At 50.5% G+C, this 22906-nt stretch overlaps 1 protein-coding gene across 1 annotated transcript; it reads right to left on the bottom strand.

Moving 5' to 3' along the window:
• Positions 1 to 1201: 1201 nt before the first annotated feature.
• SLC9A5 (solute carrier family 9 member A5) lies at positions 1202 to 22101 on the bottom strand. The gene is made up of 16 exons (XM_049864250.1): positions 21901 to 22101; positions 17302 to 17604; positions 15657 to 15820; positions 15396 to 15474; positions 14912 to 15089; positions 14182 to 14402; positions 13775 to 13977; positions 13460 to 13549; positions 13309 to 13379; positions 12493 to 12622; positions 11936 to 12024; positions 11652 to 11778; positions 7940 to 8110; positions 7363 to 7432; positions 6454 to 6594; positions 1202 to 2738 (listed from the first exon to the last, which is right to left on the bottom strand). Exons 1-16 carry the CDS (start codon positions 22091 to 22093, stop codon positions 2266 to 2268), a joined length of 2703 nt encoding a protein of 900 aa, XP_049720207.1. The 5' UTR covers positions 22094 to 22101; the 3' UTR covers positions 1202 to 2265.
• Between the last annotated feature and the right edge of the window lie 805 nt (positions 22102 to 22906).

The following is a 22906-nucleotide window of genomic DNA, read 5'->3' as shown; positions in this document are numbered from 1 at the left end:
ATGAATCAGTCAAAAATAAAACGGGAGCTGTGTGCCTCAGTGGGTTTGGTAATGAGACCTCAAACCTTGCTCACCCTTTTTCAGCCCCAAACAGTGAGGATGACAAATACCCCAGACCTTCCAGCTCTCTCTCTCACCTTTGGCCTAACTCAAGTCCAGACTGTTCATTATGGCATTCCAGGCCATCCAGAGGCAATGCAGCCTTCCTATCCAGCACCCATACTGGCTTGGCAAACTGTTACCTGATTACAAGTCTTGTCTCACACAGCCTTCTCCTGGAATGCCTACGCCCACCTCCCCAGGTCAAAATCCTTCCTCCTTCAAGGCCTGGATACAGCCCCACCTTCTTCACCAAGTCTTCCCCAGCCATCCCAGCCCAATCAGGTGATGACCCGTGGATGAGCTCTTGACTTGCTCACTCTCCTGCCTCCCAGATACCCATGCTCGTCTGCCTCCTTTCCCAGTCTGCTCGGCTCTGACCAACCCTATCTGCCAAGCAGTCTCCCGGTGATTCTTACAGTAAATTCAGAATGGTAGTCTGCCCTCTCCAACACCACCACCATCCCAGCTCCAATTTCTTCATGTCCCCTGGCCTCCTCGAGCAGCCTCCCAACGGGTTTATTTTGGGGGTGATAAAAATGTTCTAAACTTAGATTATGTAAGGGTTGCGCAACTTTATGAATAGACTGAAAACCACTGGACTGTATATTTTAAATAGGTAATTTTATGGTATGTGAGTTAAATTTCAATAAAGATTTCTTTTTTAGAAAAAAAGTCCTTCAGACATAGTGGAAACCGAACTATGGGACTGCTGTTATATAGGGATTTCTAGCCATGGTTCAGGACCCTGTACTACCTGGTTTGTGTCATAAACACTCAGGGTAAGCAACTCTTCTGAGGTTGCCCTCCCACCAGCCATTTGCAGAACACCTCTGTTCATCTGGCCAATCCCTGCCACCTCCAGGTTTTAGAGGAATGCTTCTGGGGTCCCAGCGTGTGATGACTGCATCTTCGGGCAGCTGACCTCTGGGGTCCCTTCCCCTACTAGCCATTCCCATCTTGTGGACCCTCAATTCGGTGACCTGTGCCTACACAGGGATCCCCTGGAGTGCTACTGCAGGCCCCCTGCTAAGGGGACAAGACTAGGCAGGTATGGGGAGGCACGAGGGAGGGCTGGAGGGCCTAATGATGCTGCCCAGGATCCATTCTCTATCCCAGAAGCCCTGGGACAGGCAGTTGGAAGTTTCCATCTCCCTTACCAGATGCTCCTGTTGCCCCCCACACCCAGAACTCCCAGCCACGTGGACACAGGGCACCTGTCCACCTGGGAAGTATTTAATGTATCTTAGGCTCAGGGTACAAAACACAGGGCAGGTGCTAACCCCAGGAAAGTCACCTAGCACCCAGTCAGCCACTTACCACTACTGCCAGGATCCCAGCCCCAGAGTAGTGGAGCAGTAGCCCTGGGATACCTAGGTCCTTTCCTGTTTAGGGAATGTGGAGGTGGTGACATGGGAGCCCAGAGGTTTCTGTCTCCCCTCCCCAGAAAACCCAGACTCAAGGATCAGAAAGGTCCAGACTTGGACCCAGAGCAGCAGATCCCCAGAGTAACCCTAGCTAAGAAGCAGACCTGATCTGAAGCCTGGCCCAGCTCTGTGGCCTTGGTCCTAGAAGAGGAGGAACCATCACCGCAATACCTGGTAGCAAAGGGAGGGGACAGAGATTCCTCTCCTGCCTTAAAAAATACTGTCTATGGGCGGCTGACCGAAGGTTGAGACCTGCTCCACCTTCCAAGCCAATTCTTCTGAGGACCACCAGGCCCACTTCTCTGATCCTCACTGCCAGGGCACTGTCCCTGAGCTCGTGCTGGGGAGGGGCTGTAGGGCAGGACAGGCCAGTGTCAGCTGAGGAATGATGCCTTTGCTTTGGGGGGCAGGAGCAGCTGCCCAGGGTAACCCCAGGAAGACCCACTGGGGAAGGGGTATTGGCTACCCAAGTCTTGGGCCTACCCCCAGACACTCTGAACTGGATCCTGAGCCCGGGGAGGGCCCTTACTGAAAGGGAAGGCGGCAGGGGTTAGGAGCAGCAAGGGTAGTGAGGGGGGCCTGTGAGGACCAGCCCAGGAGACCCCTCTGACCTGCCCCAAAGGAGCTGGCACCCAGTTGCTTCTTCAGTCCAGGCCCCACTGGCCCCATGTCAGGTTAAGCAGGCTTATCTGCCCACTGCACAGGGAACATGTCCCACAGTGGCACCTCGAGCCCTTGCCTACAGCCGGCCCCCTTTGTTAAACTGGATACACCAGCGGGGGTTGGCAGCACCAGGGCTGAGATGGGTATGGTCCTCCTGACCCATGAGGGGCTGCAGCTCCTGCTGCTGAGGGATGTCTGCACTGCTCTCGCTGCGAGAGCGGCCAGCTTTGGCCAGGCTCGGGGGGAAGGCGAAGCTCAGGAGGGGATCAGAAGGCAGGGCAAGAGGGGCCTGGGGCTCTTCAGTGGCCAGAGAGTGGGGAGGCAGGTGGGTCATAGTTGGGGCCTGGGTACAGGGCGGGGAGGCCAGGCTCTCCAGGGACGAGATGCTCTGGTTCCAGCCTGTCTGCATGTCCACAGGCACGATCTTGGTGGTCTCTGAAGACACGTACACTGCCAGGTCTCCCTGCCCACTCTTCCAGGGGAGCTCCTTCTCCGCACAGGTTGGAGAGGGGGGAATGATGCGTGGGCTCGGGCACACCTCGAGGCTCCCTGGGGACAGAGAGTACATGCGAGCTCATTACCAACACAGTGGAATCCTTTGTCTAAGTACTTTTTCACAAATTCATTCCACAATAGCCATATTACATCCATTTGTGTGATTGTTTGATGACTGTCTTACTGAAGGGAAGCACCACAGATGGTTTTGCTCTGTTCTACCCCCAGCACCTAGCACAGGGCTGGGCACATAGTAGGTGCTCAACAAATACCGACTGAACAAAGGAAAATAAGTGAAGCAAGTGAAAGCAGGAGCCAACATTGAAGAAGCCCCATCTGCCATTAGCCCTCACTCGACTTGCAGCACCAGTTTAAGAGACCACATCTGGCCCAAACCCCATCCCAGGCAGCCATCAAGGGTGAGGGACAGCTCTAGGCTGCATGCCCAAAGCTTTGCTGCTGGGCCCCCTGCCTGAGCTCCTACCACAGCCCTCTGGTGGGACAGAGCCCAGGAGTGTGAGCTCATGCAAACCTAGCAGCAGGCTAAAGCTGGGCTGCAAAGGACGACAGAACAAAGCTGAGAATAAGCCAAGAAACCCAGAACTGCTGGTGGCGGGATTGGAGGCTCAGGCTCAGCCATGAATGAGGCCACTGCCTTACAGGAAGTCTAGGAAAGAGAAGCCTTCTGGCCACCTACCCCTCCCAGCTCTCCAAAGCCAAGCACAATGCCTTGCATATAGGCATTCAGTATGTATCAGAAAGAGCCCTGGTTGTACAATGGTTACATGCTCAGCTACTAACCAGGAAGGTTGGTGGTTTGAGCCCATCCAGCAGCTCCACAGGAGAAAGACCTGGTCATCTGCTCCTGTAAAGATTACAGCCTAGCAAACCCTATGGGGCAGCTGTACTCTGTCACATGGGGTTGCTATGATGAAATCTACTTGAAGGCCCCTGACCATATGTATCAGAGTCCCTGAGTGATGGAATGCAAGGCTGGAGGTTCAAGTCCACCCAGAGGTACCCGGAAGAAAGGCCTGGCGATCTACTTCCAAAAAATCAGCCACTGACAACCCTGTGGAGCACAGTTCTCCTCCGACATCTGTGGAGTTGCCATGAATTGGAATCAACTCAACAGCAACTGGTTCAGTATGTACCTGCTTATTAAGTCCAGAGTAGTCCAGTAACTTCTTGACTGAGCACATTATGAAATGTATTGATGCTGTGACTAAAAGTAAAAACTATGTCCCTTGAAAAAAAAAAAAAATGAAAGCTCTGGAATATTAAAAATTTTTTTTTTTAATTCGGTGTCCACCTTTGAAGGGTATTGGGGAACTAACTCACTAGTCTGAAAACTGGTAAATAAAAGGAAAAAATCAATCATTTATCCATTCTTTCCTGTATGAACTGAAACTGAAAGTAGCCAAATTGATGAGAGGAAGTTCTTTATGGAAGATTCCAGCTAAGAAATGCAGATGCAAAGAGAGATAGAATACCATCATTGTGAAACCCCCAGTGAAATGCTGGATCTGGCAAGGATCAGTGGCTGATAAAACCATTCAGTGGAAAGCTGATGGGGAACTTGATAATGGATCAATTAGGATAATAATATCTGAACCCACTAATCAACGTTAACCTCACCAAAAGGCAAACAGATGGTATGTGCTTCCAGATGTGATACAACAGAAGGACGCCATCACCACCTATGAAGTGTTCTTACCAAAAAATTAAAACTGAAATCTGATCTAGATTTAACTATCAGTTGAAAGGAAATACAGGAGACAGAAAAAGATATTAAATGACACTTTGGGGATGCAATCAGCAAAATTCAGACAGGGAAAAACTATAGAACAAATGACCAGGTTTCTTCAACAAATACATTGCAAGGTAAAAAAAAAAAAAAAAATGGGCAGGGGAACCAATAGATCAGGGGTGTTCAACTTTGGCACTATTGACATTTTGGGCCAGATAACTCTTTTGTGATGGGGACTGTCCTGTGCATTGCAGAATGTTTAGCAGCTTCCCTGGCCTCTACCCGGTAGATACAAGTAGCACCCCCTAGTTGTAACAACCAAAAATGTCTCCAGACTTTGCCAAAAGTCCCCTGGGGAACAAAATTGCTTCCCTCCCCCACTGGAAAACAACTGCTATAGGTTAAAAGAGACTTATCACCCAAATACGATGTGTGGGCTTGAAGAAACCTACTGTAAAAAATAGTGAAACAATCAGAGACACTTGGACATTAACTGGATGTTTGAAGACAGAGATTTTAGATATAATAATGGCATTGTACTTATATGTTTTTTAAAAGAATCCTTATCTTTTAGAGATACGTACTGAAGTATTTATTGATGAAATGATATCTGAGATAAGGTTCAGAAGAACCCTGTGGGGAGGGGTATGGCAGGGGCAGAGATGAAATAAGACTGGCTATGAGTAGGTAATTACTGAAGGTGAGTAGTGGATAAATGGGAATTTATTTTACTGTTCTGTCTACTGTTGTATATTTTGAAATTTTTTATAATAAAACATTTTTAAAAAGACATCTGAGTTGAACCAAAACTAATCCCTGAGGTCACTTTGTAGCTAAATAACAAACTGGCTCAAAAAATAAGGAATATCAACTGTAAGTACCAAAAAAACCAAACCCACTGCCATCGAGTCGATTCCAATTCATAGCGACCATACAGGACAGAGTAGAACTGCACCATAGAGTGTCCAAGGAGCACCTGGCGGATTCGAACTGCCGACCTCTTGGTTAGCAGCACTTAACCACTACGCTACCAGGGTTTCCAACTAAAAATACAGCGCTCCTTTAAAAAAAATCACTTACATGAGACCAAACAGTCAACAATTACTTTAAAACAAAGATGAGACTGTAAGGGGGCAGGGAAACTAGATTAATGGAAGCGGAACAACTAAAATGGAAATAACGAGAACGTTCACGCATTGTGAAGAATGTAACCAATGTCACTGAACAACTTGTGTAAAAATTGTTAAATGGGAATCTAAACTCTGTGTAAACCTTCACCAAAAACACAATAAAATAATACTTAAACAACAAAAAAAAATATCTGAGTGTGCTTGGGCCAACCAGTAGTGATATTTAGCATTATGAGTGAATTAGGTCCTCAAGTATGGAAACATGTATGGTTTCTTCGTCCATAATAATTCCACAGTGATTAATTCAGCCTCCTCCTCCAGGTCAGGCTGCCACCCTCACCAGGGGCTCTACCTGAGGACAAGTGTGCTGAGTATGGTCAAAACAGAGCCTGCTATTAAGTTTGCCTACTACCTTATGTTCCCCACTAGACTGTAAAGGGGGCAGTATGGCAGTGAAAAGGCAGTTTGTTGCCTTTGGAGTCAGGTGGATCAAATTCACATTCTGGTTCTACTGTGTGACGCTGACAATGCACAGTCCCTTAGCCTCTATGAGCTCAGTTTCCCCATCTTGGTTGTTGTGAGAGTTGAGTAAGATCATGTCAAGTGTCTGATATAAAGGAGATGCTCAGTAAATGCTTTGGTGAATACATAAACCAAACCACACCCATTTGCCATAGAGTCAATTCCAACTCATAGCAACCCTATAGGACAGAGTAGAATTGCCCCATAGGGTTTCCAAGGAGCAGCTGGTGGATTCGAACTGCCGACCTTTTGGTTAGCAGCTGAGCTCTTAACCACTAGGAAAAAAAGAGTTGTCTGGAGTAGAGGCCAGGAGTGAAGAGAGAGGAGCCAACTGCACAGCCCAGGGAGGCAGAGAGGACACCATTACCTGAGACCTTGCCCTCCTGGAGAACCTCACTAGTGGCCCGAGCCACAAAGATGATCCCTTCGTCGTCCTCCTTCTCCGTCTCTGAACTGTCACTCTCCTCCTCCTCCTCCTCCTCAGACTCCACGGTTAATATCACAGCAGCTGGACAAGGACAAGGGCAGAGTCAGGGCAGCCAGCCCAGCAGCTGCCTCTAGGTACTACACATTCCCCTGGTGACTCCCTGTCCACCCAGGCAGAGCCCATGATTGGCAGAGGCACCTGCTTTCTCCTCTGGCTGTTTCATCAGTTAGGTAGGCTTACTACCTCATGTTCCTCACCAGACCGTGAGGCGGCAGGGTGGGCAAGAGTGCTGGAACAGGGCGGGGGGCTTGAGAGCAAGGGAAGTGTGATTACAAAGCCCAAGGAGGCGACCAGAGAAGGCGAGGTTCTCGGAGGAGGCCATAAGAGAAGTCAGACTTTTCAGCTCTCCCAGTCTCTCCTCTCAGACACAGATCCCATCATCAACTGGAAATGGGAGCATATTGAGAGCTGGAAGGCCCGTTAAAGTTCAACTCATCCAAACTTCTGGCTTTGTAGACAGGAACACTGGGCCCCAGGGTCCATCCATCCTTCAAAACTTCCCCTTCTCCCCATGACACCTTTTCTACATTGTTCAAGTCCTCAGGGCCTGTAGCCCATAGTTAATAAGTCACCTCCTGTCACAAACTTTTTTTTTTTTTTTTTGTCACAAACGTCCAATAACTTTCGACCATTTCCAACTCTGAAATCAAGTTTCCCCATCTAGTCCCAGAGGGAAAGAGCCCAGCTCATGGTACTGAATGTACCACAGAAGAGGGCCTCTAGGATTCTGGCTGATGGACTTCTGCCCTTTCCCTCTCATTCTCAACCCCACCCCTGCTCCCTGCTTGCCTGTGTCCTGAAAGCCCACGTCTCGAGGAGGTTTCCCATTTGTAGTCCCAGTGTTAGCCACACCATCCTTCTGAGGACCAAGAAAGAAAATCTGAGCCTCTGGCCCTGGCTCCCAGACCCCAACCCTGTCCTGGGTAGGGTCAACAGGAGGACAACCCTTCCTAACCCAGCAGGGGGAGAATCTGTACCTGGGCAGGTCAGACCCAATGGTCTTACCATCCCTTGGCCAATTAGGTAAGAGTTGGTGGAGTCCAAGTAACCTGTGCCCCAGCAAGGGCTCTGGATGCTTCAGTCTGGCCTTAATTAGCGGCTCATGGAGTTGCCCCTCAGGGCAGGAGCTCCTGCTGCCTCCCAGCAGGTGACCACATAACTAAGAAGCTGATCTCCCTCTAAAAGCTTCTCCTTACCCTTCTGGGGTTCCAGGAAGTTCTAAGAGGTAACTTAAACTGCTGTAACCATCGAGTCCCTGAGGGCAGGAATATCCAACTAGGCTCCTCTAAGCTGGATTCCAACACTTGGGGGCTCAAAACTGCCTGTCAGCCTCCAGCCTCAAACAGAAATCCGGGAAGGGACATGCCTTCTTGCGGCCAGCCTTGCGGAGTCGCGGCTTGCTCTTAGTGAAGCAGATGTTGTGCTTGGTGGATTTAAAGGATTCCAGCCGCCGCTTCATGTTCTGCTGGAAGACCTCTTTGTCCTGACGCTCCCGGGCATCCTCTGAGATGAAATGACGGCTACAGCTGGCTTTGTACTAGCAATGACAGCACCACCCTGCGGTGAGGCTGGGTGCCTTGGCCTCCCACAGGGACCCCAGCCCACAGCCCCAACACATTTAACACAAACCCTGCCGGTGGGTTTTTCCAGACCTAGCCAAAGATTAAAAAAAAAAAAAGGGCAATAGTGACCCAGCCAGGGATTCTGCATTCTCAGTTCACTGGGAGAAAACTTCCCTTATCCCAGAGCTTATCCCCCCATATCCAGCTTGCCCATCCCCTGTGCCTTTTCCCTTCTCTCTGATTTGAAGTGACAGGAGGCAGGAGCCCCTTCCCAGGCTCCTCACTTCTCAACCCGGGCCTCTCCCTTTTCTCAGCTCACTCCCTCCATCCCCATCACTCTCCTGCTACCTCTATTTCTCACTCTCCTTCAATCTTTCTTCAATCTATCCTTCGACATTGGCTCCCTCTCCTCTGATTTCAAGCATGTGCTGGCCTTCTCCTCCTTGAAGAAAGCTTTTTCACTGAACCCACTGCCTCCCTTCTTCTTGCCAAATTTTTATAATTTGATTCAGACACCACTTTTCCTCAGACCCATTACTTCCTTAAATACCAGACTGCCTTCTCCCTGGTCACTAGTTCCATGGCCTCAGCTTGAGCCCTGGCCTGACCTCCAGGTAGCATCCAGACCTCTTTCCACCCAGGCCTCTGAGACATCATCTGTTACTGCTTCTCCAAGGATTCCTTCCCTCTTCTCCTCACCAGCTCCCCTTCCTTTTCTTCCACATGCATTCTTAACAGTGTTATCCTTGGCCCTCTTCTATCCCTCTAAATGGTCAGCCCAGAGAGCTTATCCAGTCTCTCAGCTTCAGCTACCCCAGTGATACAGACCTGTGGCTCCCAAACACTAGCCATCAGTCAGCTGCATTTGAATCACTTGGGGAATGTATTAGGAATAGAGATTTGTAGTCCCACTCTATACTATGCAGTTTACTATATATGCTACACAGATTCAGAATCTCCAGGAAGTGAAGCCAGGAGTATATATTCTGGCAAGCTCCCCAGGGGATTCTGAGGTAGCCAGGCAAGGAAAACTGATATACATGGCTTCCAAATCTTTATCTCCAGCCCTTTCCTCTCAAACTACAGTAAAACCTGCAAAAGCCGGAACCTGTGTAAGGCGGAAACTGTCAGAGAAGGAAAATTGAAATATTTTCCACTAAAAGGAGCAATAGAAAACTGGTAAGACTGCACCCTGTCACAGGCAGAAACTTGAAAGACCCTGAAAAACAAGGCAGTCCCATCAAGTTCTGGCTTTCACAGGTTTCAGTGTATAATCTTATATTTCTAACTGCATACTAGACACTTTTCTCTAATGACACTTCCGTGAAGAACATGAAGGATTATAGACTGTGTTATGGTACTGCTAAGTGGATTCAGAGCTGGTTGAGTAACCATACCCCAAAAATGCTTGATCCACGTCAATCTGGAGGAAGGTCTTTAGTAGCATGCAACAGGGCTCTGTCCTCAGCTCTATCCTGTTCAACGTTTTTTATGTTGATTTGTTAACAGGCTTAGCAAATTTTCAGATGATGTGAATCTGAGGAGATATCTGATGGCAGAAATGGAATCCAAATGATGGAATGATGGGCTAAATCAAATAAGATGATATTTAACAGGGATAAGTAAAATCTTACTTCAATTTTTTTGGTTTTTTTTTTTTTTATTGACTACCTAAGACTAAACCCACTGACCATTCTTACACACACACAGATACAGAGAGACCACCAATCATTATGTACTTCTTGATGTGATACAATAAAAAAGATATACTATACCTATTGAATGTTCCTGAATCTGAACAGGAAACACAGGGATGGAGGAACATGTTAAACAACACCATTGGAATACAATCAGCAGAGTCTAGAAAATGGGAAATTCTCCAAGACAAAGTATCCAGTTTCTTCAATAAATAAATAGCAAGAGGAAGGAGGAACTTTTTTTTTTTTAATGACAAGACATATTTACCAAATGCGAAATGTGGACTTTACTTGGATCCTGATTTGAACAAACCAGCTGTAAAAAGATATTTATTGGATACTGACTGGGTATTTAATGATAAGAAGGAATTATTGTTATTCTTTTTAAGTGGTAATGGTACTATGGTTATACATAATTTTTAAAGAGTTCTTACCACCTAGAGATACATACTGAAATATTTAGAGATGATAACTGGGATTTTCTTTAAAATAAGAAAAGTATAGATAAGGTGTGGTGGGGTTATTACATGTAACAAGCCATACATTGATAATTATTGGAGCTGAGTGATAAATGGGAGTTTATTATTTTATTCTCTAGTTTGTGTATGATTGAAATTTTCTGTAAGAAAAAATCATTTAAAAAAAAATAGGTTGGAGGAGACAGAGTTTGACAGCCATTAACATGAGGAAGACATGTATAGGGGTTTGCCTGACTGTAAGGACGATATGGGGGCCCAGGAGAGTGAATCAAAGTGGGAGGATCCTGGGCTGCAGAAAGAGAATAGCAAGTTCCAGAATGAGAAAAGTGAGAAAGCCCCTCTGCCCTGCCCTGGCCAACCACAGCCAAAGCAGTACCTCCCACTCTGGGCCCCATTGCTTATGACCAGAGAAGACACACCAGGATGGTGCAGGGGACAGGAGGTGCTGGCCTGAGGGCAAGAAGGCCTGGGAGGAAGCTGTCTTCAATCTTTTAAAGACTTATTCCCAGAGCTGCAGAGTCAAATCAGGACCAGCGTGTGCAAGTTAAAGGACACCAATTCTGTCTCAACCATAGAAAGAGCCTTGACTATTAAGACCACTGGGAATGGCAATGGCTAGCTTCCAAGTTCAGAAAGGTTCAAGGTAATGGCTTGCTGCCCCCTTGCGGGAGTCACAACAGATTCCCCCCTGGATGAACTGGGCCCTTCCAGCTGCAAAGTTTTACGATCTGCATTGGACTAACACTACCTAAAACAGATGTCTGCCTTCGCCATGCTAGCCGGGCCCGCAGGCTTCCTCAGCACTCCTGCTTCTGTCTGTGTCCCATCATTCTCCCAGTTATCTGCAAGGACCGTGTCCTCCATCTCCTCCTCTCCCCTTCAGGGCCAACCACCTAGTCCTATGTGCTCCTCTCCCTTCCCACCACCCACCTTGAATCCACAGTGTTTCACTCCAGCTTCCCAACTGGGACCCTGGCCTCTCAGCTCACCCCCTCCAATTTGATCTGCACTGTGCTACCAGAGAAGGCATTCTTAAAAAGTCCTTGTAGTAGTAAAAAAAAAATTCCTCAAAAAAAGAAAGCCCAAAAATTCTCATTACCAACAAGATGAAGCCCAAATTCTTCAGCTGGGCACCTACAGCTCTCCACATGCTGGCGCCAACCACCTCTTGAACCTCTCTGATCACCATCACCTCCTCAGACCCACACCACCTTTCCCCTGGAATTCTTGTACCTGCCTGCTCCTTGGAAACCCTATGGGGCAGTTCTACTCTGTCCTCTAGGGTCGCTATGGATTGGAATCAACTGATGGCAACAGGTTTGCTTTTTGCCTGCTCTCACCCTGCGGCGCGGCTTGTAGAGGCCTCCGCAGAGCAGGTGATGCATCACAGCATCCTCACGGTCCCGGCCACTGCGCACCGTGTCGATCACCTGCAGATCCAGACACGCTCCACTGCCACTCTCCCTCCTGCAGGGGGCAGGGAAAGTGGATGCTGGAGGGGTAGGAGACACAGGCCAGGGGAAGGCCAGGAACAAAGGTGCTGACAACTCTTCCCTAGAAGGGATTCAGAGAGAGCACTCAATGGAAAGGAGCTCGAGGAAGGAGAAGGGGGCTCAGGACTCACAGCAGGTTGGTGACAGAAGTTTCTGCCACAGAATTGCGGCTGGGCATCGAGGGCAGAGTGAGCCCTGTGGAGGACAAGACGTGGCCCCCCTGAAGCGGGGGTCAAGACAGAGGTCAGATGGAGGGTGGCCCAGACAGTCGGAAAGGTAATAAAAGGAATAACAACAGTTAACACTTACTTAGCTCTTTTGATGTGCCAGGTTCTGTGCCAGGCACTTTACATATTCATCAAATTCATAAAACTACGAAATGGGTACTCTTATTCCCTCTTTTTTATAGTTGAGGAAACTGAGGCTCAGAGAGGATATGTGACTTCAGTGATAAGAATAGAACCCAATCTGCTGACTCTAGAGTCCAACTATTTCCCACATTTTTCTACTGTGTCTGCCAGACTCTGACTGTTAGCACCAGGGCAGGCCGGTTCCTGTAGCTGCCACGTCACAAGACTATGGAGCCAACTGGGAATTCCCAGATCCCCACTGGGGACTGCCTGCCTGTTGCCCCCTCCAACCCTGCTCTGCTACCCTTCTGTCCACGCACCACTAGCTGCTGGCCCACCTGGTCCACAAAGCTGATGGCATCCCGGATGTTGAGTCTGTAGTACACATCCCAAATCTGGTCCCGAATGCGGTATGCTGACCGTCTCATCAGAAGCTGACTCAGGTACTTCTTGTCAAACTGCTCCCACCTACAGAGGTTGCCAAGCCCAGCCCTGAGTGCCATCCCCAAGGCCTGGCTGGCTGGCCCTTCCTCAGATGGGACAGGGCCACTGCCAGCACGGGCCTGGCTTTGTTGGTGTGGGCCTCAGCCAGGGGAATCTGAAGGCTAGTCCCTGCTTCTGTGGAAGTTAGGTTATGGGGAAGCCCAAGATTAACTGAAGTTATTAAAAATAACTGTGAAATTGAAACCATGACAAGAATTATAAAGGAGAATTACAGAGTGTACTGGGATTTGTCCTAGTCAGGGAGGACAAGGAAGGCCTCCCTAAGGAACTGATGCCTATGGGAGATCTGAAAGATGAATTGGAGTAGGCAAAAAAGAGGACAATATTGCAAAGGCCCAGTGGGGGGTGGGGGGAGTGGGGAGTCCTGAGGTTCTAAAATAAGGTCCCTGTGATTAGCAGGCAGAGAGTAAAGGAGTGGGAGGAGCACAGTGAGGCTGGGAGTCTGGCAGGTGCCAAATCACACAGGGCCAGGCAGGAGACAATGGGGCACCTTATCCTGAGAGCACTAGGATGCCACTGGAGGGCTTCCAGCAGGGGTCATCCCACCTGAGCCTGGCTGTGCCTTTCTCAGAATTTATGGCACATGGCCCATGCTGCCCTGAGTGGTGGGGCTGCTGCTGCTGAAGGAGCCTCAGGGGCAGCTCCCTCACCTGTCCCTCCAGTAGTGGTAGCCATGGTGCCCCACAACGTCCTCCACTGCAGCCAGAATGTGGTCAAAAGTCTAGAAGAGGGATGGATGGGGGACTGGATCAGGACACTGCCCAGAATAGAAGAGAGGAGGGAGGGGATTCTGGTACCCACGTGCTCATGCAGCTCCTGGTTCAGGGTAGGTTTGTGGTGCTCACTCCTCTTTACCTTCAGCCACTTGACCAGCGGCTTGATGGTCAAGCCCTGAGGACAGGCAGTAGGTAAGCCCTACTCTACTCAGTTCCCTGTTGCCTTCTCTCCCCCACGGTTAGGCCTTAGCTTTTGTACCCCCACTCTGCTGCACTCAAGGTTAGGGAAGGCAGGCCCCTGTGTTCCCCAGTAGGAAGAGAAGCCCCGGTCCCAGAGGCTCCAAGACTCCCCCAGGGCCTGCCAGACCCTCTCCCCACCCAGTCTCGTGGGCATTCCCACCTGCACGATGACCGTGAAGAAGACCACCACAATAGTGGTGGCCACAAAGTAGTCCTTGGCAGGGACCTTGGTCCTGTCCAGTAGGATGACGAGAGCAAAGGCCACAGCCCCCCGCAGGCCCCCATAAGACATCACCACCTGGTCAATCTTGTCCAGAGGGACCAGCCGGAACTGATTCAGCACCCACGTCTGCAGGACTACGCCTACAGCAGGAGGGAGGCCAGTGGGAGCAGGGCATTGGGAGTGGAGGGCACCAAGGATCTAGGCTAAGGTCTTAAAGGGGCTGGGAGAGGTGAGCAGCAAGAGGAGCTGACAGGGATGAGGACTCAGACTGGGGGCTGAGCTGCAGTGGGTGGGGCTAAGCAGGGTAGGAAGGAGAGAGGGAAGGCAGAGGGTGCCGACAATACCGAGGGCTCGGAAGAACAGGATGAAGACGAGGGTGCCCAGCACCAGCCCAGAGTCCCAGGCCCACTTAGAAGAGTCCACAGCCGAGATGCCAAGCAGCATGAAGATGACAGTTTCAGCACAGCTGGCTAGAGTCTTCATTGTGTACTTGACAGCTGTGCGTGACTTATGGGAGATGTTGGCCTCCACGTACTTCTTACAGCCCAGGCCACACATAGTCACCCTGGGAGAGGGATGGAGAGAGAGGGCAAGTGAGGAGGGAGGCAGGGCATGGCCTCTGGGGTTTGAACATGCTACAGGAGGGGGGCTGCCCATCACAGGATACCAGGCTCTCAGAGCTGAAGCCCAGAGAGGTATGGGACTGTCCCAAGGACACACAGCAGTTAGTGGTGGTCCTGGAATAAATGCCTCCTGGAAGCCCCTATTGGAGTGCTACGGCCACCAGACCCAGTGGCACCAGGCCTCGGATTTCACTTCCAGCTCAGCCCAGGCCCCAGTGAGCATTTCCAGTGGAGGAAGATTGGGTTCTGAGGTGCCCAGGACAGTTCTGGAGACAGATCCTGAAACATTACCCGAGGCTCACTGTCTCCCCAAGGGAATTTGAGGCTCCTGCTACCACAAGGGCTCAGGGAAACCTATGGACTCCTCAGGGTCCTGCCTCTGTCCCTGTGAGGGGCAACCATCTCCTGTGCCCTCTCCCAGCTGCCTGCCTGCAAGGCCCCCAGGACTCACGCAAGAATGGCGGAGAGCGAGGCCATTTCAGCAGTGAGGTAGGCTGCATAGGCGAGGAGGAAGACCAGCAGCGGCTCGATGATGCGGACCCGCTTGGTGAAGCGTGTGGTCAGGGCCAGGAGGAAGGCAAAGACTAAGCCCACAGCTGCCCCGCCCAGACTGACCACAAACAGGGAGGCTGGGGGAGGAGTGGGTTGTCAGCATGACCCGTGGCCTGGACCTTACCCAGGCTGACAAAACTGCTGCCTGGCAGGGAGTGGAGGATGATGCCCACCACACTCCCTGGGGGTCAGGATTCCGGAGCCTGGTTCCCAGGAAAAGCCCCTCCTGCTCTGGTTCTCAAGACCCCAGTTCTCCATAGAGGAGGGAAGGGAGTGAGGCAGACCCCAAACAGCCTCCTCTTTCCTGATGCCAGGGTTAGGGGGCCTCAGCAAGCCAGGGGAGGAAGACCTCCAACGCCAGCCAAGAGGGGGGAAATACTGACCAATTCCCTTCAGGTAGTCAGTGGCCTGCACGTTGGCTGAGCCCATCTCCACAAAGGAGTTGCAGACCTTGTACAGCACCTGAGTGAGAAGAGAAGAGTCAAGATGGGGCAGGGGAGGCAGCATTGGGACTGCTGAGAAAATGTGAATGTTTCTTCCCACAGGGGTCTCAGGGAGGGGCTGAGCTGGTTCCTCAGACAGCTCAAGTGTTCAGGGTGTAGCAGCCTGGAGTCAGGGAATGGCAGCCAGCTGTGTACTCTCACCACGGTGACTGCATCGTTGAGCAGGGACTCGCCAAAGACGATGATAAAGAGGGTCTCATTGACGTGCACCTCCTCAAAGACAGCCAGCACGGCCACAGGATCCACCGCTGAGATAAGGCTCCCAAACAGCAGAAAGTCCAGCAAGCCGGCCTGCACCCTAGGGGCTTTGGAGGGAGAGAGAGGGGACAGACCAGTAATGGGTGAGGACAACCCAGTCTCCTACAGCCTCCATCCCACTGTGAAAACAGGGAAGCCCAGAGAGGAACTGGGATGACAGGCAGAGCATTGGCTTGCAGGTCAGGAGACCTGAGCCGAGCTGCCTATGCCTAAGACCTGGATGTGTGATATTGGCTCAGTCACGTGACCTCTCTGAGCCATGCCTCCCTCACAAGACCGCTGCGAAAATCAACCCTGGAGATGACTATGTAACCTATGTTACCTGAAAAGCTAAAGTGGCACTGATAATAAAAACTGCAATGACGGTAATAACCACCAGACGCTGGAAACTGGCTGCCGATTGGCTTTATTAGGGAGAAGAACAAAAGCTGGCGCTTTCTGCCATACCTGTGGTTCTCATCTAAGGGATGTGACACTCACAATTTTCAGCAGGAGGGGGAGGGGATATCAGGTATCAGTCTACAAAGGCTGAATATAGTATGAAAATACCACAGGTACGACTTGAACTTGTCGTATAGCTTCTCTGAGCCTCATCTGTAAGGAGTGGTGAGCTTGCCTTGGAAATAGTAACAGAATTTATTATTTAGCTAGTGTCTAATACATAGTAAATATCCAATAAATATTACCTGTTACTATTATTATCATCATTATAGTCTGATGTCTTCCCTTCCCTTCCAGCCCCAAAGACTTCACTAAGTCAATGGGGAAACCAGTTTGGGGTCCCCAGGTGGAAATTGCAAATCTCTCCTCGTACCTTGGGAAAAGACTGAATTGCCAACATTCTGGGATGAACGGATTTCTCAGAGCAGAAAACGAGGAAGGAGGGAGCGTGACAGGGCAACCTGAAGGCAAGGAGCCTCAGAAAAACAGACCTTTCCTACTAACCTTGGACATGATATCAAATCAATTTAAAGGGCTAATTCATTCAATGGGAAAAATTATATCCCAGCAGGGTTGTTATGAACAGTCAATAAGATAAGGAGGAACACCCAGTACAGTGTCTTGTATTTTGTGGATATGTAATATATGCTTATTAAAAATAATAATAAAAGCAGAAAATCACCTTGACATGGCCTGGGCAGAGGCAGGACAGGAGGCCCTTGCAGGAGAAGTAAGCTTGCCTCAGGGAAGCGGGATTGGCAAGTGGCAGTGTGGTAAAAAAGGGCAGGAGGCAGCAGAGTGGTGATGCGGGCTCACCAGCTTTGGCAGCCCACACACAGCTGGGAGCCAGGCCTGCTCAGCTGTCATGCTGCAGAAGCGCAGCCTTGACTGGCAGAGACTTAAACAAGGGCTGGAGGTCCCATCTGGGGTGGTGCCTTTCAATCCAGGTGGGCCTGGCAGGGACCTACGGCAGGGCTCCCAGAGCACAGCTCTCACCCACATAGGATCTCCAGAGCTGGAGAAGAGGGAAGTAGGGTGACAGCTGGCAAATCTTCCTCCTGCGGGCCCAGGTCTTAGCGTCACTCACCCACAAGTCCAGCCTGCTGTAGGCCCCAGAGGGCAGCTCCTGTTGTGAAGGCATTCCAGAGTGTGCCTACTACTGCATAGGTGAGGATGGCACCCAAGTTGTCAAAGAACAGCCGGCTGGGCATGAAATAGCCGGAGTCCAGCACGATAGGGGGCAGCAGGAAGAGAAAGAAGGTGCCTGGCTCCAGCTGGTACTCAGCTTTCTTGGCCACAGCCAAGACAATGCCCCCTAGCACCAGGCCCAGCAAAATCAGCAGGCAGCTCTCAGGGACCAGAGACGTCACTTTCCGGGACAGGTGAAACACTACAATGCAAGAAGAGGACAGGAGGTAACTGTCATAGATTGAATCGTGTCCCCCCAAAAATATGTGTCATCTTGGTTAGGCCATGATTCCCAGTATTGTGTGGTTGTCCTCCATTTTGTGATTGTAATTTTATGTTGAGAGGATTAGGGTGGGATTGTAACACCATCCTCACTCAGGTCACCTCCCTGATCCAAGGTAAAGGGAGTTTCCCTGGGGTGTGGCCTACACCACCTTTTACCTCTCAAGAGATAAAAGGAAAAGGAAGCAGGCAGAGAGTTGGGGACCTCATACCACCAAGAAAGAAGCACCAGGAACAGAGCCTACGCCTGAGAAGCTCCTTGACCAGGGGAAGGTTGAGGATAAGGACCTTCCTCCAAAGCCGACAGAGAGAGAAAGCCTTCCCCTGGAGCTGAGGCCCTGAATCTGGACTTATAACCTACTAGACTGTGAGAAAATAAATTTCTCTTTGTTAAAGCCATCCACTTGTGGTATTTCTGTTATGGCAGCACTAGATAACTAACACAGTAACTGATAGTTTATGGGACACCCACACCCAGCTACAGGTTACCTAAGGTCAGGACCCCTGACCCTGGGACCAAGAAAGGAGAAAAGATATGCAGGATTCCCAAAATCTCCAACCTCCAGGGCTACAAACCCTCCCCTGCAACCAAATTTGCCTGTCTCTTGGCACTCCTATCATGCCCTGGCAACCTAGGCCTTTCCTTGCTTTTTCCCCTATAAATGCTCTCTCCTCTCTACCCTCATCCTCAGGGGACCTCACCTTTCTTGCCTCTCTCTGACTTCCCGTATCCACAATTATTTGAACCTCAGCAAATACTACTTGATATATTTGCATGTATAACATGTAAAACCAAGGGCTCTGGAATCAAGCTGCCTGGGTTTAAACCCTAGCTCCTCCATTTACTAGTCCCCTAAAATAAACTCTTGGGGCAAATAACTTCACCTCTCTGAACTTCAGTTTTCTTATCAGCAAAAGGGAAGTAAAAACAGTAATGATCTCATAGGACTGTTGTGAGGATTAAATAATCTATTCAAAAGCAGTTAACACAGTGCCTTATAGTAAACACTCAATAAATGTTTACCAAAAAAAAAAAAAAACAGTTGCCAGGTTGATTCTGACTCATGATGAGTCCATGCGTACAGAGTAGAACTGCCTTCTGTAGAGTTATCAAGGCTGTGACCTTTCGGAAACAGATCGTCTCTGGGTGGATTTCAACCACCAACCTGTTGTTTAGTAGTGGAGTGCTTAACTGCTCCCCCAGGAATTCCTTCAATGTCATTGAAAAGAGAGAGTGGAGGGAGAGAGAGGGCTGTCTCGTTAAAAGAGAAAGTGGAGGGAGAGAGAGGGCTGTCTCACTAAAAAAAAAATTTTTTTTGTCTCATTAGGGGGAGAGTAATTAGGAGTATGTAGCAAGGTGTATATAAGTTTTTATGTGAGAGACTGACTTGATTTGTAAACTTTCACTTAAAGCACAATAAAAATTATTAAAAAAAAAATGCACCTGTCATTATATTGGAAACCCTGGTGGTGTAGGGGTTAAGTGCTATGGCTGCTAACCAAAGGGTCGGCAGTTTGAATCCGCCAGGCGCTCCTTGGAAACTCTATGCGGCAGTTCTACTCTGTCTATAGGGTCGCTATGAATCAGAATCGACTCGATGGCAGAGGGTTGGTTTGGTCATTATATTGGAGCCCTGGTGGTACAGTGGTTAACAGTTCCGTTGCTAACCAAAAGGTCAGCAGTTCAAATCCACCATCATTATATGTCCTGCCTCCCTATCTAGACCATGATGCACACTATACCTCCTAGGAGCATTATATACCTCCTTGCCCTATATGCTTTTCATTACACAGGGTCTCAAAGGACTCGCTAGTTAAAAAAGTATTGGGGGAGATGAGAGGGCAGAGGTGTCCAGAAGCTACCCAAATGTACACAAGGAGGGAGAGGGAAGGGAAGTACTGTGCTATCTCATCAGAGGGAGAGCAGTTAGGAGTGTATATAGCAAGGTGTCTATAAATTTTTGTGTGAGAGACTCACCTGATTTGTAAACTTTCACTTAAAGCACAATAAAAAGAAAAAAGTATTGGGTTTACAGTCAGAAAGCCTCCAGGTATTCTCCCAACTCCTTCACTTTCTGTGTGATCTCAGGCAAATTATTCGATTAACCTGAACTTCAATTTTTCGGTAATATGGGAAAAATACCCATTACAAAGGGTAAGAATGAAACTATATGACATGTGAGTGAGCCTAGAATGATTTCAGACACATGGCAGATGCTCAACAAATGTTAATTGAATATGACTGGCTGGGGGGAATAATAAATCTGTCCGTAGGAAAAGAGGACAGGTAAGAAAAGGGTTTCCTCCACTATAGCCTACTCCTACCTTTAACCCCTAAAATAAATTCTTTTGGCTCTCCCCTGAGCCCAGAGACCATGAGTGAACACATCGTATCTCTTACCATATAATTCCTGGGAGAAGCCTCCATGTTAGTTTGTGTGAGACTCTACGCCAAGCAGTGCCCTTTGGAAGTTGTACCCACAGGGCCTAGGGCAGTGCCTGGCAGATAAGGAGCTGTACACAGAGATTTGTTGAATAAAACAAACAAAAAAAACTCATGCGATCAAGTCGATTCCGACTCATATTGACCCTACAGGACAGAGTAGAACTGCCCCATAGGCTTTCCAAGAAGCAGGTGGTAGACTCGAACCGCCGACCTTTTGGTTAGCAACCATAGCTCTTACCCGCTGTGCCACCAGGGCTACTGTTGAATAAAAGAAAAAAAAAAAAAAAAAAAGCAAAACACTCCTAGCGATGAAGCTGGGGAACTTGTCCCTGAACAGTCTACTTATCTTTCTTCTCCTCTCTGAGGATTTTTTTTCGGCTATGGTGAAGGAGGCTCTTTCTCTTCTCCTACCTCCAAAAGATGTGTCACCCAAGCTAGAAAAAGCACTATGATTTATGCGGGAAACTACTGTCGTTGCTATAAACCTTAAGTAAGACAGGAGCCCTCCTGCAACTCAGAGACTTTGCAGCAAACCCCCTTTTTAGCTTCCAAATCTGAGGCTCCTCCCACTTTTCTCTCAGCGCTCAGGGGCCTCTAGGAAGCTCAAGGATCTCCCCACACTCATCCCCCTCCTCCCGCCTTCAGGGTCCCTATTCTGTCCTCGCCTCCAGAGTATGCACCAACCCCCACCCTGCCATCGAAGAGCCATCACAGAAGCCAGTTCTCCAGCAGAATCAGGCTCCCTGAGGCATTTCGAGCCCCACTTTCAATTATTATTAATTTTGGGCTGCCACAGCAGAGTGGCTATTCTGCTCCTGACCAGCCCCCCTTCCCCAGCCAGTAGTGTGTATGGTGTGAGGGGAGGGTGGGGGGTCAAATTCTAGGCTAAGTGATTTCTACATAAAGGCTGTATTAGGAGACTGGAGTACAGGCTGTGCCAGTATAGATGGGGAGTGAGTAGCAACGCTCAGCTATAATTAGTCACCCCACAGCAGAGTCTGCACAAAGAGGGGGGGGGGTCTCTGGTGGGAGGAGGGGCCACTGGCTGCTCTGAAGGGGGAGGAAGGGGGCAGAGGAAGGAAAAGCAGCTCTATTCAGGGAAAGAGTCTGAAGCACAGCCTTCAGTGTTGTGAGGTCAGGAGGTTAGGTGCATGAAAGCATCTAGTAGTGCCCACAGCTCCAATAACGGAAGTTTCCTACACCCTGAAATGGGAAGACTGTAGATCTGACTTGGGGAAGAGGGGTCCCCCATCTAAGCACAAGAAGGGGGCCTCTTTAGGTGGGAAACACAGAGGGGTGCTAGAGGAAACGTGGCAGCTTAGCGTTCCAAGAGAATGGACAGTGGGATGTGGTCTCCAGGGAAGGCTGCTTCCTCAGGACCAGAATGCCTAGGTTCATTGGAGAATATCATTCCCTAATGTCCCCTGCTGGCAGAGGTTCCTGAGAGGCTGGGGACCGAGGAGAGCTCACTGCAAGGGGAAGAGAGAAGCAGAGAGGGGTTCTTCTGGACACAGGAACCCAGGGCTGGGGCTGAAGGAAAGAGCTGGGACAGCTCTTGAGGGGAGGCGAGTCCTCAGAGCTCCCAAGGGAGGAAAAGGGGAGAAGGAAGACCCAGAAAAGGCGGTGCAGGAACTGGGCGGGCGACCGGATTTTAGGACTCGAACCTAAGTCTGGTTACCGTGTGTGAAGCCACCGGGATCTGGTGGCCTGGGGGGCCAGGGGCCGGTCGGATGCCGGGTGCCGGCCTGGTGCACGCATACACGCACTCACCGATCTTGGCTAGGCTGGCCACCAGGATCCACAGGGCCACCAGGTAGGGCGCCTCCACCTCGTGCCACTGCCAGCGGAAGAGCGCCAAGCTCGGGGGAGGCTCGCCCGGTGCCCCTGGCTCCTGGGTAGGTTCTCCCTCTGCCGCGGCCCCAGCCAGAGGCAGCCCGAGGAGGGGCAATGCGGCGCGCAGCATCCTGCCGCCTGCCCAGCCGCCCTCCCGGCACTGCACAGCCGCCGGCCCCGCGTCGCAGCCGCCGCCTACCGGGCGCCCCCGCGTCACAGGCACGTGGGTCCCGCTCCCCCCAATCCTGGCTCTGATACCCCCAAGCCAGGTCCGGAATCGAGACCATGCCCCAGGCAGCCGTAGTGGGGACCCCCTTTCCTCCTCGCCTCTAAACCTGCCTCTGCTCCGGAAATCCCCCCAATGCAGCCCTCTCCCCGCAAGTCCCGCAACATACTCTTTTTTGCTCCTGCAAACCTTCTCAAAACCTTCCCCCACTCGGATTCAGAGCTCGTGCGGCCACGACCCTCCAGGGGCACAGCGGCGTCCTGCCTGCCGGAGGGGTCAGCCGGTAGCCAGAAGGGCCGGGGTCCGCCCGGCGGCGGGACTGAGATGGCAAGGGCACGGCGCCTCCACCCAAGTGGCGCCCCACCGCGCGGGGCCAGCTCCAGGTACCGAGGCGGCCGGCCCCGCGCTGCCCAGTGCAGACGGCAGGTGGCAGTGCGCGGCCGCCCTCAGCGCCGCCAGCGCAGGCATGGGACCCCCCCCCTCTCCCGGCCCTCAAGCCCACCCAGCGCCGCGCACGCGTACTGGGAGCGCCCAAAAAGCCGTGACAGTCAACGCGGTGCCCAGAAACCCCAAGGCCGAAAGAGGGCCCAGCTCGTTCCAGGCTGAGAAGGAGGCTCATCTCTCATCTGTTAAACCGGGTTTTCTCTTCTTGCGTTTTCCATGAAACTGGGGGGAACGTATCTCACTTTTTTGCGTAACTGTGGGAAACCCAGCCGA

This window comes from Elephas maximus, chromosome 21, assembly GCF_024166365.1.
Source record: "Elephas maximus indicus isolate mEleMax1 chromosome 21, mEleMax1 primary haplotype, whole genome shotgun sequence".
Lineage (NCBI taxonomy): Eukaryota > Metazoa > Chordata > Mammalia > Proboscidea > Elephantidae > Elephas > Elephas maximus.
This window is presented reverse-complemented; position numbering and strand designations above follow the sequence as displayed.

Excerpts from the sequence above, each read along its gene's own strand:
- SLC9A5 (XM_049864250.1), bottom strand. The coding sequence starts at position 22,093 with ATGCTGCGCGCCGCATTGCCCCTCCTCGGGCTGCCTCTGGCTGGGGCC. Across the intron at positions 13,380-13,459 it reads ACCAGGAGCTGCATGAGCAC|ACTTTTGACCACATTCTGGC; the intron begins GTGGGTACCAGA and ends TCCCTCTTCTAG. Across the intron at positions 8,111-11,651 it reads TCTACAAGCCGCGCCGCAGG|TACAAAGCCAGCTGTAGCCG; the intron begins GTGAGAGCAGGC and ends TGTCATTGCTAG.